Genomic DNA, 19,255 nt, shown 5'->3' on the forward strand with positions numbered 1-19,255 from the left:
TAGCATAATATTTAAAGAAGGGTAATTAAACCACTTCTTTGTGAACCATGTCTGATTTTACTGGGACTTTGCTGTATTCTCTCTTTTATCAAGAGACTTGCATGCAACTGGTTGGAACCTACCAATCAACCACTAGCCATTCTGTTAGGAGACTCTAATGCTGGGCTGTTCTGCTGTACGTACTGAAGCTCTTGCAGCTAAAACAGGGAGTGTTGAGCCTTGCATAGGCAGTATTCATGTACTTTCTATTTTACTTGCATCTCCTTTATTTACCCTTTGGTTTTGTACTTGCAGAACTCTTCAAAAGCCTCGCAGGCACCCTCACCTTGGGGCGGCAATGGAAAGTGAGTATTTTCTGCTAAATACTTCTGTCTGGGAACAAGCAGTCCCAAGGGGTTGGGGGAAAATGTTTTGGTGCTTTTAAAGGCAAGACCTGGCCACGACAGAGTGGTATGGGAGCTACAGGTATGTTTCAGTTAGGTAGCAGGTAGAAAATATTCTTCTGGGCTGCAGAATTGACTTTAGGGGTTCATGGTCAATACAGCTGCTTTGGGCTTGTGGGGATGAGAGGTTCCCACCAGGCTAAATTAGGTACCCATGCAAGCCATTTGGCTTGGGGGTTGGAAAGAAGAGTTGAAATACATCTTCATCTTTATGCAGAGCCCCCACAAGCCTGAAATCAGACCCTGGTGGGTCTATGCTGAATTCTTTGACAGTTTGCATCTCAGGCCAAATGAAGGCCATAAAAATATCTGTTAATTAGCTAGCAAGTACCATGTCATTTCAGGAAGCCAAAGTAAAGATAACCTTCATTGCAATGATTTTTCAATGATTTGTTCAGTAATGAAAGACCAATGAATATTTCATTGATATATGGTAAGTGCAGTTTAATAAAACTAAAGGTGTAATAGTGGTGAAAATGTGAAGGCACTTAGTCAACCAATTATGAGAGGCTTTATCCTAATGCTAAAACCACCTCAAATACAAAATTGGAGGAATGTCGTTATGATCTGCTTTCAATGGAGGTGAGTTGCTGCAACCTTGCTTTTATCTGGCCACATCTATTGCCATCTAATACATATCTTTCTTGATCCTTTCTTCTGGCCGCGCATACAGATAAAACAAAGCAGAAGGACTTTGCCTGTCTTTCCTTCTTTGAGTAGGCTGAATTTTCAGTGAAAATGACCATTACTGTTTCTGGTGATCTATAATAAGAAAAGACTGTATGACTTCTGAGGAACCAAATAAGGGAACAAGTTAATAGAGCTGTAGAAGGGGTAGATGTTTAGCACACAAAGAACTTAAGTTTTTAAACAGAACTTGTTTAAAAAAACAAAAATTCTAGTATTTTGTTTAAGGAAAATTCTTCCCAAATTCTGTCTTTGGTTCAAAATATTTTGTCTCAATGTGCTTTTTTATGCAGTTAAGTATAGATTATAACACAAACTAAAGTGTTGAAATTAAAAACCCTTCTAAACAAAAACAAAAAGATGTTTTAACATTGGAAAAATAAATCCTAAATTAAAAGATTCAATATTATGCCAGATTTTCAGTGAAACGTTGTATTGCAATAACATATTATATCTCTCCAGTAAGGTTTACATAAAGTTCCCATGCCAGAGTAGACCACTGGTGCATTACAACTCTTTTCTTTTTCCATAAGAAGTGGCTTATACCTAACATTGTCATGGAAAGCAAGTTATCTTTTTAGTCCCATCCTGTAATGCAGCCCTACATAGTGTGTGCTCTGCAGGTGACGACATCTCCCCTGTGTTATTCAAAGGAACTGATTAGGTGCCCAGGATTTAGAATCAGTGAGTTTTGACTGGAGGAGAAAATTCTTGTCCAGATGCAAAGTAGGCAGCTGAAACCCAGCATWTGGGTCAGCATCACTTCTATATGACACTTGCAGTGCCTTCCTGCTAGCTTGGGAGAAAAGCGCGTAAAGGTCTGACAGCCTAAAAGTGCACGTCTCTCTCTTTTATTCAAAGGAGGAAGCACTTAGCATATAAGAATAACTAAATATGTCAAGGCCTTGTTATAACAGTATTATCATGACACCTGTGAACCCACATGCAAAGACCACAGCCCATACCTAGGCCTTCTGTTGACTCTGTCTGGACTCTCAGAAGAAAAACTCTCCAGCTGGCTCAGAAAGTTGACATACAGTTCAGGTGTGTCCTGGTGGCCTCAGGGATTGCCATGAGCCTGATGCTGCAGCGGGGAGCATGTGTGCTGCGGTCCCCGGGGCTACTGGTTCTAGAGTTTCCTCATACTCCCCCATAAATTCACACCAGATGGTAAGAGAAGTCACACCACAGAGAAAAGACCAAACACCATGAGGATATGGCCCCACTGAAGACAGATCAGTCTGGTTCAGGATGGGGCAACAGCAGGATATTCTCAAATCTTTTTTGAACAAAGCAAAACTTATCCATTGCTATGAAGTGTCATATGGCTCAGGATCTCAAATCATCAAAAATCTCAGCTTGGCTTACTGGAATTTCTGACCACTTTTGTTTGAAAGGGTTGTGAACCTCTATGAAGTTGGCCTGAGTTCCAGGCTGGCAATGAAACAAATTTTCCTTGGTTTCATTACAGAAATGTTTCCCACCTCTAGCGACAGAAAGCGCAAAATAGAGAGATTTAATAGACTCACCACAGTAATAATGGCTGTGCACAACAGGGTAAATCCAATGAACAATGTGCTTTATTTGGCAGAAGTGCGTCAGCTTGTTGTAAGTGGCTCTAACAAAATATTCCTAGTCCCCTCAGATACTTTATAATTTKTAACTGCTTGCAGGCCTAATCGAGTACAGCTCAGCTCTTCTGTGCATTAAAGACACTGTGGCGTGCCAAGCAACCAGGATGTTCTGAGACTTAAAAATAAAAAGTTTGTGCCATAGGATATGCTTAAACTATAACACAYAAGCTGTGTGAAAAAGGTACTAGCTGCTGAACTAACTTGGGTCTTTAGCTCCCGAAAAAGGATGTATCGCATCTTGAAGAGCCTGTTGTTGAGCACAGAGAATAGTAGGAAAACAGTTGGAAAATGTGCAGCAAAAGCTGGTGTCAGAAATGTCCTTTAGCCATAGGCTATGCCATGAGTGGCAGACTTCTTGTCGTACAGCACCTACACAGTGTCACATCACAACTCTGTTCCCACGCTTCATGTCTATGACCATCGGCGGTGGCTTATAAAGCCAAGAGGAGCCTTTCCATTCCGGGGTTTGCATGGGGCCCCTAACGAGACTGGGTGAGCTCTGTGCTGTTGTCCAGCATGGAGCATCAGTGACTGCTCGTCTCGAGAAGGGTCTGGACATTCCTATCCGAGGAGTCTGGGCATCTTCGCTTTGTGCAGAGAGTGCTGGGAGCATCTCAGCCCAAGTGTATTTCACAGCAAATCGAATGCATTTGTTTAGGTAAGTGGTTCCAAATGAGGGCAAGAGAAGAGATTTTTGGAACTCGTAATCTTGTTCACGGAAACCAGTTTTCAAAGAGAGCAGCTGTACATGAGCTTTCAGCACTGCACAGTTCTAAACATATGAGATTGCTGTGCTGACCTCCACACTGCCTGCAGCCAGCAGGTGATTCCTAATTGCTGGTGTTAGAATTAAAGGAAAATCTATATTAGAACATTAGTGCTGCACTAAGTAGGTGACTTAAAACACAGCTCTGTATAAAGCTGTGCAGATGAACTTTAGGCAATTAGAAACAAATCTCCATAGCCAGTCTTAAAGAATCCTACAGAGATACTCATAATTCTACAGTACCCTCAGCTCCTAATACTGCTCTGCAGGGTGCTTTTAAGACTTGCACTTTGCTTATTGTCGTGACTGTATTTGGAGCAAACTGTCATTGTGGTTTCCACAAAATGCTTTGATAATAAGCCAATATTGCACATTGAGTGTTTTCTAACTGCCATAGCAGCTTCTGGCAGCAGGTAGAAAAATCATTACAGCTATGAGATACTTCTTTCTGTGAAAGATTGCTCTATTTTTATGATAGATATATACATTTTTTTAAATAACAGTTTCATTTGTAGGGAGGATTAAACCTCTTTTTATTTTCAATCAGCCCAGTTTATAAGCTGTCCTCTCTCATAAAACCAGGGGATACAACTGCACGTTCTCCTCGAGTTGGGGTGCAGAGTTGATTTTTCTGCAAGTTCAGGGTAAGCAGTGTGGCTGAGTGGGACTCACTCTGCTTTCGCCTCTCGCAGGAGCACAGAAACGCCGTCGCCCATGTCCCTCAGCCCATCCCCAGCCAGCTCTGCCGGGAGCAGCGCGGGCACCGCTGGCTCCTCCTCGGCAGGGACCATCRCCATCCCTCAGCGCATCCACCACATGGCCGCCAGCCACGTCAACATCACCAACAACGTCCTGCGGAGCTACGAGCACTGGGACATGGCTGATAAGCTCACTAAGGAGAACAAAGGTGCCCCGCGCCACCACGTCCTTGTCCTGTTTCACTCGTCAGCGTTAGATTTCATTTTGTCCTAACAGGAATTGTTGGGAATTGAACCTAGAACCGCCCCATCTAAGAGCACAGCTGTGACAGCTTGAGTAAACAGACCAAATCTGCTCGCTGGTCACCGTAGCCAATTTATATCTTCCCTTGTCAAGCACAGGGGGAGATGTGTGTAACACRCTGAACGCAGGGTTATCAGAGCAGCTGGCAAATAATTTAGCAGACATGAACCCCAAGTGATGAGAGCTTTTGAGTCTGCAAATTCATTCAGAGTTTCAGCTTCTCTTGGAGCACAGAGGTTATTTCCAGAGTGCTCTATCATCCAGTTTAAGACTATTAAAATGTTAGCTAGGGTAATAAGCAAATATTAGATGTTAAGTTTATGCAGGGAGTCTGATTATGACATGTCCACTGAAAACCATGGCATTGTCTGTCCTACGATTGGATTGCAAATCCATTTATTTATTTCTAACAGCAAAACGTAAGTCTCTACCACGGTTGTTCCAAGGAGTTTTGGCAAGTGGTTTGTGACTGGGTTATATTGACTATAGTGGAGTTGCAGAGATGTAACTAAAGGACAAATTTGCCCTATTGCTGGCCAGCTGTGAACTGCCCCCATGGTAATGTAATTATTCATATTCCAGCTTGAGCTTACATAAATCTTTGACAAAGCTTTCTTTGATACTGGAGGTGCAGAGCCTAACTGGGAAATAGTCTCTTTGTGAATTGGCTCATTCTCTTAAATTATACTGAAACTTCAGATGACTGACTTTTCCCGACGAACGTGCTCACTGTATGCAGTGTGATCTTACTCCCATTAATGTCAGTGGCAAATTTCCAATGATTTAGAGAAACCAAGCTTGAGATTTATAGGGTTTTATGTCTGAATAGTAGGTCATAATGATCTATCCCTGGATGAGGAACAATAATAGAAGTTCTGTCCAGTCCTCCCCACTGCTTCTTGTCTTTGTTCGCGTTCGTTAATTTAGTAGCAGTGCAGTCATTTGGGATTTTTTTCCGTAGTTGCATCCATTTTCACAAAATGTGAAAGTGATTCCCTGTCAAATGTATTGCAGAATATTATAGTGGGAATGCAAAAGGATGCTCTGATAGGAGAATGAGATGGTGATAATCTTGTAATTAGCCCTGTGTGTTGTGGAGTTGTTAAATGTTCTGCTTGATATTGAATCAAAATAGCTCAGGCATTCAGCCAGCAGACAGAAAATGTACCCAGGCACTGCTGTTATCAGTCCTGGAGCTGGATGAGGAAAAACCCACTGATTCTTTTTCTGAATTTTCCCCCCTATACTCTTCTTTTTCTCATTTTGATTTACGATCAAATAAACCTAATTCTACAAAGTCATATAGGAGTAATCTTGATTCAGATGAGCAGTCCCCTTGATTTTAGTGGGATTGGATATATGAATAAGAGTTTCTCACATGAGCAAGACATTTAGGATTGTGCCCTATTTGGTCATATCTTTACTTGTTTTACAGACTACAGCATTCTCACAATGAATGGAAAGTTTGTGTTGCTTCAAATCTCATTTAAGTATAACTGTAATCTCATAAGTCATTGGAGAGGGAAATCAGATGTTCATACATGTTATAGTATACCTGTCTTTACAGTCTGTCTGGAAAGACACCTCATTCCTAATTAAATTTTAGATTTAAAGTTGCACACTTAAACTGCAATTTGAAAAAAGCATGGTGTAACAAAACAGAAGTACATAAGAACAGCTGCTGTAATCTGCAGGTTTTCATCATATCACATGATGGATTTCATTTGCATAAGGATATATTTAAGACATTTTGACATGAGAAATAACATATTGTTTCATGAAATCTAACTGTAATGCTAATTTGTAGCAGTTTTCACCTGCATCTCTGAAATCACTCAAAACACATGCATATTAGTGGCTGGGACAGGGCTCACTCCTTACTCCATAGCTACCTCCACTCCACCTTTGCCAGCTGGGCTGACAGCTGCTGCGCACAAGCCCTGGCTTGCTGATGTGTAGACTCTGGGTCCAAATTGCCCATGACAGCAAACAGGACAGGTGCAAACCCTAGGCTCTGCCCTAAGTCCCAACAATGTACAAATTTCTTGGTCTCTATATCTGGGGTTTAGGCATTCAGGTCATCATAAAAAATGAGATTTTTTTCCCTTGGAAATTAGAATGGTCTTTAAAAAAAAAAAAAAAAAAGCCTGTTTAATTGAAAACCCAATATTCAGTCAAAAAACAGATCTAGTGACATTTTTTTTTGTGGCGAGTTCTCATTGTTTCCTGTTGTCTTCTGAATCACAAGSGGGTATCTTGCCCCAAAACATGTCCCTGAGGAGCTAATAGAGCTTGGGGTAAAAATGTGGCCCCATCGTTCTAATGTCTAACAGCCTAGCAGGCTCCTCCTGCTGCCATAGTTGTTTCTTAGGTTATGCCCATGCAGACACAAGGGACCTCTTCCACATTATAGGAGTTACATAGCCACATTAGTGAGTCTGCAGCACACCCTCGCTGTGTGCACGGCTGCCAGCTTCGGTTTTGTGCTCCTCTGAGTACGCCAGCACACTCCCAGTTTGGACTTGACTCATGTCCAGGTGGCTCAGAGCAGGAGGCAGATCCCTTTCTTGTCAGCCTCCTATAAACATGTACCATTAAAGTAAAAAAGCATAGCAAGAAAGAGAGCAGCACAGCTATGACCTACCAAGGTGATCTGGATTGAAAAGGAAAGGGGGAACACACAGCAATGTACCTTTGGTTGAATTTACTGTAGTCAGTGGAGTTTAGGGCATGTTGGGGAATAGGAGTAGGTGATAAAACCTGCCTCTGTAGCAGAGCAGCCTAAACTGCACATTTCCCAAAGCCAAGCCATGTGCTGGTCTATGCTGGATCACCTTCAGAGCTGTTCACCAGTTATAGCATCAAACTCTCAGCTGATTTTACAAAATTGGATTTTTTTTTAAAGCTTCTAAAGATAGCAGCACTTTTGCTCTGCAGCAGAAAACCATCAGCTCTGTAGTGATGAAGGCCTGTTATTTCACATATAAGTTAAATAAGTGGCTTTAGTGTTTATAGCTTTTTCAAGAAATAATTTTGGATTGGTAAACTGAAATTAGTCTTCAAGCCAAATTCCCAGTGTTTAAAGCAATTATTGTTTATTTGAGCCTAGAATTAGATCACTAGAATGCAAGCAAGACAGTGCATTATTTCACTTCTAAATGTATTGATTTCACACTGGAGGAGGGGAATAAAAGACAGAGGAAGGAAGATTAAAAGTAACTGCTGGCTACAGAATCATAACATGACTGGTGATATCCCTAAGCTTTCTTTATGCTTGCCTCCAGCCATATCACTTTGTGCTGTGATACAGTTGTAACTCCCAAGCTGACCAGGGTCAGGCTGTCAAGACTTGGATAGAAGACCTCAAAGCAGCACTTACATGCTGAAGAAAGTACTGATAATGATTTTGTACCTAGCACCTACTCTTCAGAACTGCAGCCAACACAGTGTTAGCTGGCCGAGTGCTGAGAGGACTGGATTTTAGATGGGATGCGAATGTAGGGGCTCAGCCACTGGTTATCGTGATAGTTGATTGCCATCTGTACTCTGAGGGGCTTCCAGCTGAGGAGGGGTCCCATCTCCTAGATGTCATTTTCCTGCCATGTTCCCTCTCTCCCTTTCCTCCTTCCCCCTCCTCCCCCCATCCCCTGGGGCCTCTGAAGCAGTTACAGGATGAGCAGATGGCCAAAGCTGCTGCAATGGCAGTAACAGAAAGTAAAGGGTCCTCTTTAGGATCCAGACCAGCTCTTCATGCCCAGGAGAGAGTACAGCATGAAAAAAAAAAGTGTCATAGTTCATTGCCAACTATTTAAATCATACAGTCAGCAAGTCTAGACTAGGCTTAAAAAATTGAAAATGAAGCTCATCAGAGCTAAAGTAAGACCATTGGCAACCACCCATACCATGTTTTGGTTGACTTCCAGCATGGATAATCTAATTTGGTCTGTTTAAGTACATTGTTGCCTTTGTTTAAATTCTGCGGTTTTAAAATCCAGTGCAAAAAGAGTTACAAGATGTCAATTTTAAGTTTTAGAGTTCAACCCTAAAGAAGCATTATAAGGTGAAGTATTCTGTGACAGACTTCTATGATGAGGTGATTTCTGTGGTGTGAGGGTAGTTGATTCTTGGACAACTTACCTAGAAACTTTTTTTTGCATCACTTGCAATCTTTAGGATGAGCCAGGACATTTTTCTAAATGACAGTGATGGGTTCAAAGTCATAGATTGAATAGAGAAGTTGCCGGGGAGGTTCTTTGCAGTGTTTTAAGCAAGATTTTAGACAGGATGTCACCACATAACTTTCTGATCTTGACACTGGGAGCCACCTTAATGCAGGCCATGTGTATCAGGACTCCTGTGTATCAAGAATCTTTCCTACAGACCATGTGCTCATGTGTACAAAGTCTTGACAACTCACTAATTGCACTGCTGCTAGTGAGTATGAAATAGTCATAATACATGTATTTCTGTACAGTTGCCTGAAACAATGACTTCTGTTTCCTGTGTATTGCAGAATTCTTTGTAGACCTGGACTCAGTGATGGGACCCTTAACACAACACAGCAGTATGACCAATCTGGTCCGTTACGTTCGCCAAGGACTCCACTGGCTCCGCATTGAGGCTCATTTGTTGTAGTGACTGCTGCCCTGTTCATAACATCCCCATTGCTCTACCTCTACCAGCGCACAGACGATCACTGGTGGAACTCCACTCATTTCTGGAAGTTTATTCATGTAACTTCATTTTTATTGCCTTTTTTAATATCCTATCTCTTGGAAGTAGAAGTCATCATAAATGGAACTTATGACTCAAGAGCAGTATGTGTTGTACCATCTACTCATTTTCGACAATTCTCTATGCCTTGTGTCTCCTGGATCCTGCTATCCTTATGTGCTTTATGGAACGGTACATTCCCTGCAGTATTGTTTTAAGTCCATGCTGCCTTCAAGTGAAAACAAAAAAGCACTTTGAGAAGATACGGATTCCTGAGAAATAGTACAAAGCGTCTTAAATATTTGAGGGTATATAAGAGAAGTCCCTTCTGAAATAAATTAGTAGAAGTTATAGCTATTCACTCAAAATCGCCTTCTGAACCTGAACCAAGCTTTTCGCCACTTAATTCTGGCATCATTACCTAACACAGTACATCATTGCTAAGATTTCATACTTTCTATAGGCTTAATCTCTAAAAGAGAACATTGAATATCTTACAGGTACATAGTGTAAGATCACCAAAGGTGTTAGGAGGTAAAAGGTGAAGGAATGCCTCATTAAAGAAAGATGACACACTATGCAATGAGGTTTTGATATTCCATTCTACCTGTTTATTGTCAGCTTAATAATTTCAGTAGGCAGCACAATGCAGTTTTTAGGCAATTTCAAGATATTAGCTTTCATAGTCTCATCTACCATTCCTATACTAAATCTGTAAATTTTCTTTCAGTTTTACTGTTTACTCTCAAACAAATAATCATCCAAGTTTTTTCTTCATAGAACAATCTCTTCTTGCATAGTGACTCAGTGAAAGCAGATTTTAACAGGAGCGCTACACTTTAAGCGTCAATATTGTATGTAAAAGTCCATTAATAACTGTATGCACATTATTCATGAAATTCTCTAGAAGTTTAACTAACCGGCTACTGTTGAAACATTATAATTCCATATGGCATCAATTTACACCTGTTTTGTTCATTTCAAAGCATTAGAAACAAACAGTATTATATTGCTATCTTGAAAACAATGACAAATTAAATAAAATCACCAGATTTACCCAAAAGAAATATAACATTTGTTTAATAATGGCCATGAATTCTTCAGTCAAATTACCTATTTTCCAAGCTCTGCATCTATTTACCCATGCTGTCGTGTTTYGGACCATTCTTCTAATGCATGAATAATAATGAGACAATTCAGATAGAATTTCAAAGCAATTGTGAATAAATTAGACCATTTCACATTTGCTCTTTCCTCTTCTTCTTTTCCCCTGTTATAAACTGCACTGCTGTTCTGGTGCCACTGCAAGAAGCGCTGGTGCATGAAACAAAGCAAAATGAATTTATATCAATATTTCACAAGACTTTAAATGGTCTCATCTCATTCTAGATGTAACGCCTGCATACCTTACTAAACTGTAAATTCCATTTCTATAAACTGAAAATGCTCACAGCAATGTAAATATTATTCTGTCTCATCTCATTGAAATAATACAATATGTGTATTAAATGCCATCCAGATATTAATTACTTGCAATTACCTTCTGCTATATAATCCTGTATATCCTTTAATCTGGTGAGTTATTGGATTCTACTCACTGGGTTGTGACCAGATAAATAGGACAAATTTCCATTTAAAAGGTTCAGATTGTTATGATTTTTAGAGCAGGCCTTGCATATTTGCAATAAGAGCAGTTTAAGGACTATGCCCAGTGCACATTTAAGACAAACMTCACTGTAGCAGTTGTATATTAGTTTCCTTTAATACTCCCTTCCCTTAAAAATCAATAATTCCTAATATTTTGTTCCACAAGAGTGTATTGTAAATGCAGCCAAGGGATCGTTAGAGAAATCATCCAGTTTGGGGCTGTCTGCAAAGGACATTTGCAGAATGTGCACATCCTGGGTTGTCTGTACATTCCTGTTCCTACAGCGGTCGATATACCCTTATCTGTTCTTTGAGGGTTTTGGTAACCTGACTGAAACATGAATCGACAGCATTTGTCACACTGTTTCTGGCCCCAATATCTAATGAACAAAACCACAACAGTGAAAACTATTCAGAAATGTAGAAGAAAGATTTTTTTTCTATTTTTTTTTAAAGGAGAAAAGAAAATTCTTACAGAAGACTTTTTTTTTAAGCAGAGTGAGTATTTGAGATGAAGTAGTGGTGGGGTGATTTTGTTATAAGCCAAAGTTTTTCATTACAAGATCCCACTAAGGGGATTCAGTAGCTATTTAGACTAATTAAGTGCATTGTCGTCACTTTTTTCTTTAATGTAGACTGAAATCCTAGACTGCCATGAATTTATGAAGATAGGTATGTCCTGAAATACAATCTTCAGAGACAAGACTGTTCAAAGAGTTAGCTGCAGTCAGCTGGTGAAGTCAGTGTATTATCTTTCCCCTGTTGCTTGTAGTAAACAGACTCCTATCTCTAAATTTAGCCTATGCTCACAATCTTTTGCTTAAACAGCTTAAGGAATTAGCCCACCTGATTTTGCATCCTGTGACTTAGTTTGAAATGTATGCAGAATCAATGGCWTGATTATAATAAGTCCAGCAGTCTAGCCTAGGATCACAAGCCAACTTACTATTTAGCAGTCTTGTTTCAAAAGCAGCTTAGGAACAAATTAAATATGGGGAGTGAATTACCTTCTTATCCCTGGGGATGATGCTTCTTTTGGGCTAGTTATTAAGGATTATTGCACTTTTACAGGCACTATATTCATCTCATTTCAAATGCCAACATGTCATCTTTGTGGAATCATTTTACCCCTTAAAATATTATTTCAAGCAGAGTTCATCAAATGAGATTGTTTGTTTGTTGCGATCCGCGGGGAAGCAACATGCATTTGCCTGGGCATTTTCTGTGTCTGCTCTTAACACTGCCCACTGCAGGCATTCACAGTCATGAACCAAGCACCAAAAATTACAGGATTGGCTTCAAATCATGATTTTTTTCTTTTTAATAAACTTTTTATGTTCCTGCATTTGCCCTCTGGATCCTGAGGTTTTGTGGCTGAATTCAAGACATGTTTTCAGGCATTTCTCAAGCATGCCGAGGGCCAGAAAATGACACATTTATTTTGAACAGTGGTAAACTGAGAGACTGATGCAATTGCTTGATTTCTGCAGCTGGGCTTTAAGAAGGACACTAAGCTCCATATAAAATTGCCAGAGCTGACAAGACTGTCATTTGTGTCCCATGCTTCAGGAGGTTTGGAGCAATAACCATAGCTCAGCAGTGAAGGGAGCATGCAATGCAAAGGGCTAAACACAAACATTTGGGAGCTCCATCAGTACAAGATCCTAGGGCAGCAAAGTCCTAAGTGCTTGAGTGAGGCATTTACATAGCACTTAACCTCCATGTCAAGAGCTACAGCAGGTCTTAAGTGAAGCATTTGACAATGTGCAGGCAGAATATCCTGCTTTTAGTGCAGTGAGCATCTCCAGCCATGTGACGTGCACTGGGAAACATGGTCCATGAGAGCAGGGCTCAAAAGCTTGAGATGATGTATCCCATATGGGCTGTGTTCCACTGGACCAGGTCCTGTTGGTCCGCTAGCCTCAGCTGTGCTCAGCCAGCTGCTTTGGAAGGACCAACCGCCCTTCCCACTCCAGCAAACTAACAGCGGGGAAAGTTCACACTGAGCTTGGATAGCCAGGTTTGGCCCAGTATTTTATTATTTTATTTTATTTTATTTTATTTTATTTTATTTTATTTTATGTACTTTGCTATTTTTTAGTCGTTCTGGTTTAGCTTGCGGCCTTTGTTTTGATAGTGTTGGTAACATTCTTCACAGCTTGCTTCTCATAGCTTAATTTCACATTTTCTTAATGGTCTTTGGGCTTTTAATCATTTAAATAGCCTCTCTGTGAATATATTGATTGTCTCATTTATAGATGACCTCCTTTGAAAGACAGGGACAGGTCTGTTGATTTCAGTGGTGTTTTTTTTAAAGAATAAAGGTCAAGGATTTTTATTCCTTCTAATGAAACAAAATCTGAGAAATTGAATCTGGATCTTGATTTCTATGATTTTTTAATTTCACAGATTTTATGATGTTCTTCCATTATAATAGTTTGGATTCACTGACAAGTTCTTAGGTACTTTGGAAGAAATGTTTTCATTGTATTTGTATTAATATCTAACACTATCTAAATCCAATGATTAGTTTTGTGAGTGCAGCTTAAAAGATTGAAAAAATGGGACCGTTAAAGGATTCTGACTTAGATATTAATACTTTGCTTTGAGATGGGGAGAAACTCCTCTACAGACAGTATTGAAGAGTGTGTGTGTGTGTGTGTGTGTGTGTGTGTGTGTGTGTGTGTTTGAACAGATTTGCAACAGAAAGTTCATGCTCATTTTTCATAGCACAGGAAAAAAGAGGTGGTAGCCTTAAAGAGGACGCACTCTTAACACTGTTAAGTGGTAGCAGAGTTATTTATGTGTTCCTCTATAGTATGTGTATAGTCATCTTTGCATCCGTTGTCTCTTTGCAAGCAAAGCAGGTATGACAGAAAGTAATAACTCTATCATCCTGGTCCTGCAGTCACTGAAGTCAATGTAAAAACTGAAAATGATGTCAACATACTGTTAGGGCTGTTGTTTTTCAGAAGGTTAACCCATTTGCAGCAGTCCATTGTCTTGAACTTTTAAGAAAGACAAAATATTTTGCAGGTCACCAAAGAAAAGGGATTTGTCATTTTGAACCAAGTATAGAGATGCCCATATACATGGGCAGCCCACAGATCAAGGTGTCATTGCAAGGGGCCTTTATCTCCCCCAGCATCTCCCTGACTTCACTGCAGTGCAATAGGGGTTTGACAGAAGGGGAGCACACAAAAACACAGTCCACYGTCCTTATGACATCTTCCAGTTTTACTTTACATAGTATTTCATAAATACAAATATAACAGGTCTTGTTAATATTGGGAGGGTTCAATTACCCTGATACTCCTCTTGTACGTCCATGATATAACCAGACCACTGGACACAACAATGCATACAGGCATTCTGTATTGTCTAGTGATATGTATGTATACCACTTGATATATCGTAGCCTATGTATAGGCCAAAAGCTCGATTAGTCTCTCTCTCACTATCTAAACATCCCTGCTACTGAGTATGAAATGTTTCTGCCTGACTTACAGAGTAGTTGTCGTTGCCACTGTGCTCTGTTCAGCCCTCCCTTTCTGAAATACTTAGTAGTTTTACCTTAGCCACTCCATTTCAAAGATATTTGGTCTATTTATTTTGTCTTCCAAGATCGGTAATTCTGATCATCTCACACCAGCTTACACACATGGTGGTAGCTGTCGAAGTCAGAAGGAGATTGAATTCAGATCTTGTGTACAGCCAGCGTGATCCCATGGCTCTACAGACAGAAGTGAGAGCAAACTCAGATGCAGATGAGTTACTGCATACAACTGGTGTCAGATGACAATCAACCTTGACCATGTCAGGGGGCACTTGAAGAGAAATACTATGAAGATAAGCYGTGCTCAGAGTAACAGGGTACATAGCAACATCTCAGGCAGCTCATTAACACTGTAATAGCATTAGGCAATGGTAAAGATGTGAAGAATCATTTAAAGACACTGGGGCGAGTTCATGGGGGGGGGGATTATGAGTTTAACTTGTGAGTGCTTCTTGTTGCTATGTCCTGCAAAATAACACCTGTGACTTGGTATCATACAAAATCCTAGTATGGCACCATCCCATCCAATTTATTAATCCGCCTCACGGTACCACCACATATCACAAAGAGGTAATGCTTTTCACTGCCCTGAAGTCACCATAGAGCTAATCATTTTTCCCTCACAACTTCCCCAAGGACCAAGCCCAGGGACTGAGGAGTCAGGTCAAGTAGCAATGTGTGTGCTCTCCTTCAGAGAGGGGCCACCGAGAGGACCTTGCCTAGCCCGGGTTTTGGAGCAGTGCAGAGCCCTCTGGCTGCTCAAGGCACTGGACCATGCGCCCAAGCACTGTGGATCCACCACACCACCCTGGTCGCTGTCCTGGTGTGCAGGAGACACCGGGGGGCCAGTGCCCAGCAGGCCCAAGTGACCCCAGCCCACCGCTTGCGTGCAGCAGAGCTGTGGCTCTGCACTGCTCTTAGCTTTGATCCTCTGTGGCTGCAGATGCGACTTGGATTTGAGCACTCACTTCTACCTGCTCTGCATGTAGAAACACCAAATAGGTCGACAGGAGTGTTGTATGCTGTAACATCATAAAAACTAAGGCAATATTCACTGTGTGCAGAATTGCAATTTGAATTGTAGCGTCCACAGGACCACTAGTGCTTACAGGACTCTTGTTGAGTCCTACTGATGCCAGTGGTATAAGCCATGTGAGCAGATGATGCAGCTGTTTGAGACTTGTTTGCATCTTTGATTTTAACTAAGTTCCCCTCTATGCAAGTTCTCTAAGCTCTCTGTGCTGGATATGAGTTTAGTCACAACTGTGCAAGTATCACCCTGTTGTAATTCCATTGAAATCCATTAAATAGAGTTAATCCTCATTTCTACTGTTATCTCCTTCTGTGAGTTAGAAGGAAAATCAGGCTCTTAAGTGAATTTTATTTTTTTAATGAACAAAAGTAACTAAAATGGATCAAATTTTGAGCCAAGCAAATGTAGAATAACTTGGCTCAGTCCGTGGAATTCATTGGCCCAAATGCTGTTGTCATATGGCAGTTGGGCAAGTCTTACTGAGCTTGCTGAGTACTGTTTATCAAGGGAGAAGCTGACTAATAAACCTGGCATAGTATTGCCAGGGTTCAACTTAATGGACCAGAAGTTCACTTGCATTAAACCAGTTAATTCCGTGGAATTACACCACTTTTGTTCTAGCCGAGCACTCACCCCACTGAAAGTAGTTGAAGTTCTCTGGATTGGTGCTGCAGCGACTGTGCGCAGACTTGCTCTTCAACCAGAGCATGTGTTGACTCAGCCCTGGCTCAGGGAAACCACCTTTGACTTCAGTGACACATAATGTGGAGTTACAGACTTGAAGAAGTTTTGACCCACTAGCAGGAAGCATTTACTGTTGAATTTATGAATGAACTAAATTGTGGATAACAACAAACATGCTTTATTTAGGACAGAGATAGAGTACAAGTTCCTCAACTGGTGTGAACTCRTATAGGAGTACTGATTTCAGTGGAGTTAATCCAATATGCACATGCTGAGGATCAGCCCCTTTAACCCCAAACTAATTTTTGCCAATATATCTCTATGCAGATAAACTCCCAAAGCTTTTATCATCATGCCTTTTCTACTGATCATGCCAATGAAATGATTAATGTACCATAATCCTTGCCTGCAAGGAAATATTGTACTTTGCAAAGCTATGCAGTATGGAGCACGTCATAAAACTGCTTTAGACCACAGAGTCCGGAAAAGCATTATCAGAAACTAGACGACCAGAGTAGCTTTTTGTCTGATGTCGATTACACTTTCACTCTGCACTCCCACCGCTGAGATTTTTACATATGGAGTGAATGATCATTGCATGTTTCTGATGACTGTGGGCCAAAGCTTCGGCTGTGCCTCTAAGTAGCTCCATAGATGTCAGTGCTGATTTACACCAGCTGAAAAACTAGTCCTCTCCCTTTTCAGGCTGTGTTATGTGGCCTAATGCAGCTTTATAAATATATACTCAAGCTGAGTGAGTATATACTGAAGTCTTCTGATTGAGCACCAGATAATCGCTGCTAAAAGATTTGGAGGGTAATTTCTGCCTGCTGTCTAGGCTTGCATATGTTTTGTTTTTAACTAAAAGGCATGTTGCAATTTCATTACCTCTGAGTTTAAATATTTACTGGCATCAGCATTAGCTTGCATAGAAAAATGGCAAATAAATTCAAATGTGTCATAAATGCTGTCAGTCTAGAGATGGAATCTGTTACTTTAATTCAAAGACATTACAGCAGGCTAAAGTGTGTTTTCTAAGCCAAACGGGTTTTGTACATTCAGAAGTCATGGCAAATATTTATCCAGGCCTGGTTCTGCCCTTCTTCCCCGAGCATCTTAATCTGCAGGTTGCTCCACTGAGATCCGCAGGAGTAACTAACTCAGTAGTGCTCAGCACTCAGATCGCAGAATCGGGCACTGCGTGAGTTGAGTTGATGCAACCAGAAGTTTAATTTTAGCCATATGTATCATTTGAGGACATTCAAAATTATGTACATTTTATCTAAACTGACAGTCCTTGTAATTCCATAAAATATTGTATAATTTATTCCTGTCTGTATTTCTGACATCTCTGGATTGCGTATTTTCTACTGAATCTTAAATGCTGGGGKTTTTTTAAAACCCATATTCAAAAGGCCTAGGACATATCATCACAAAGTATGACAACAAGTCGAAAGATCTGCTTATTTTTTGCTTTAACTTTGGGCTATCTGGTTTGTGTTTTGTCTTTGGCTGTAGCACTCCCAGTATTTTAAAAAAGGCTCAATTGAAGTTAAATTGTTTTCTGTCTTCTGAAAAAGAAAAAAAAATGCAACTTAAATTCAGGAAAAGGAACTCTGGCAAACTAAATGGATGTTTGCACTTTCTAGTTGTCCTGTTTTTTTTTAAACTAGCAATGTTGGAAGTCTAGTGTTTGTGCTCTCTTGCCTACCATTTCTGGCTGTTTTAGCAAATACCATTTTTTCTTTTGTGTGTGTGTGTGTGTGTGTGTGTGTGTGTGTAGAAGTAACCAAAATATCAGGAAAATTTACATATGCTTTCTTCTGGTTCCTGGAAATAGAGCAACATAATGACCTTATGGTCTTCCAGCAAAAGTCAGATTTAATTTCTACATTGCAGTGCAACTTAATTAGCTATTGGAATTAGATTACAGTTTACTAAATGGCCCTTTACCTTGCATTCTTACTTTTTATTTACTATTGAACTAGCCTTTTTTTTTTTCTCATGTGTGCAAATATCATATCAATAATCATTGCAATTCCACAAGGTGTCTTTGTTCTGAACAAGCATGTTATTCTTGTAAAGTTTTAAGTATAAGTTGTTTTGTACAGACCAAGGTAACTGTTAAAATGTCAAGCAATTACTGAAATGTTGTATAGTTATAAAAGTTTGATTTCTTTTGCTTTATATGTATAAAATTGTATCTTGCCTGTTTTGCTTTGTATTTCCTACGTGTTGCACAATTATGCATTTTGTTTACATTTGTTCCTTCTTCAAAAAAAAAGAAATAACAGTAATACTTTATGTACAAACATTTTAAATGTACTTTTGTTGTTTTTAAACACAATGTCTCTGTATAAATAATATTGGTTGAACTGGTACATTTGTGTCTCTCATAGAGGGATTAATTATACTGCCAGTGCATTGAATTATTTAAAAAAAAAGTAAAATAAAATTTTTATGAAAATGTAACCCATTTTATCATTGCAAATTATTCTGTCTTCCACGGTTTTCTAATTCCTTTCCCAGGATACAACAAGCATGGTACAGTAAGTACKGTTTGTGGGAGAGTTGTCACTGGTTTGAATTTTTAATGGATGTGTTTGTGTCATTACGGAGACTTAAAGTGACTTAATGTTAGAAAATAACATTGCGCTGATACCAGCTGTGAGGTAACAGGATCAATAATGTGTTTTCTCCATCCTTGAAGAGGCTCGGCTGCAAGACAGCAGCCTAAATCCCGTCTGTCCCAAACCCGACTTAGAGTGAAGGATCCAGGTTTCAAAGCCGGATTTTTTTCTTGCCTGCGTGCCGCCGAGCCGCCACGGCGCCAGCATGGCTGAAGCAGCGTGAGTCAGCGTGCCGGCCCCCGGCACGGCGGTGGGTTTCTCCCGAGGGGCTTCCCAGGATGACAAAAACTAGGAATGCCAGGTTTTCTATGGTGCCGCCGGCTGGAGCAGAGGGCCGCTCTGCCCTTGCAGGGGCAGGCGCTCGGCTGCCTGGGGCAAGGCACGCGCGTGCCGTCTCCCCGGCCCGCGGCCGCCCTTCCCCTCCCCGGCGTGCGTGGGGCCGCGGCGACCGCGACGCTGG

At 40.5% G+C, this 19,255-nt stretch overlaps 1 protein-coding gene across 2 annotated transcripts in view; it reads left to right on the plus strand.

The window, feature by feature from the left end:
- The window catches only part of AFF2 (AF4/FMR2 family member 2), a 263,475-nt gene extending 244,867 nt beyond the window's left edge, over window positions 1-18,608 (plus strand). For both annotated transcript variants that reach the window (XM_026079836.1, XM_026079846.1), the window contains exons 19-21: window positions 295-344; window positions 4,223-4,437; window positions 9,046-18,608. In XM_026079836.1, the coding sequence (XP_025935621.1) occupies window positions 295-344; window positions 4,223-4,437; window positions 9,046-9,167 (387 nt within the window). In that variant the 3' untranslated portion in view covers window positions 9,168-18,608. The remainder of the gene's footprint in view (window positions 1-294; window positions 345-4,222; window positions 4,438-9,045) is intronic.
- Window positions 18,609-19,255: the final 647 nt, after the last annotated feature.

The sequence above is a fragment of the Apteryx rowi genome, unplaced genomic scaffold (assembly GCF_003343035.1).
Source record: "Apteryx rowi isolate R43461 unplaced genomic scaffold, aptRow1 scaffold_115, whole genome shotgun sequence".
NCBI classification, from domain to species: Eukaryota; Metazoa; Chordata; class Aves; order Apterygiformes; family Apterygidae; genus Apteryx; species Apteryx rowi.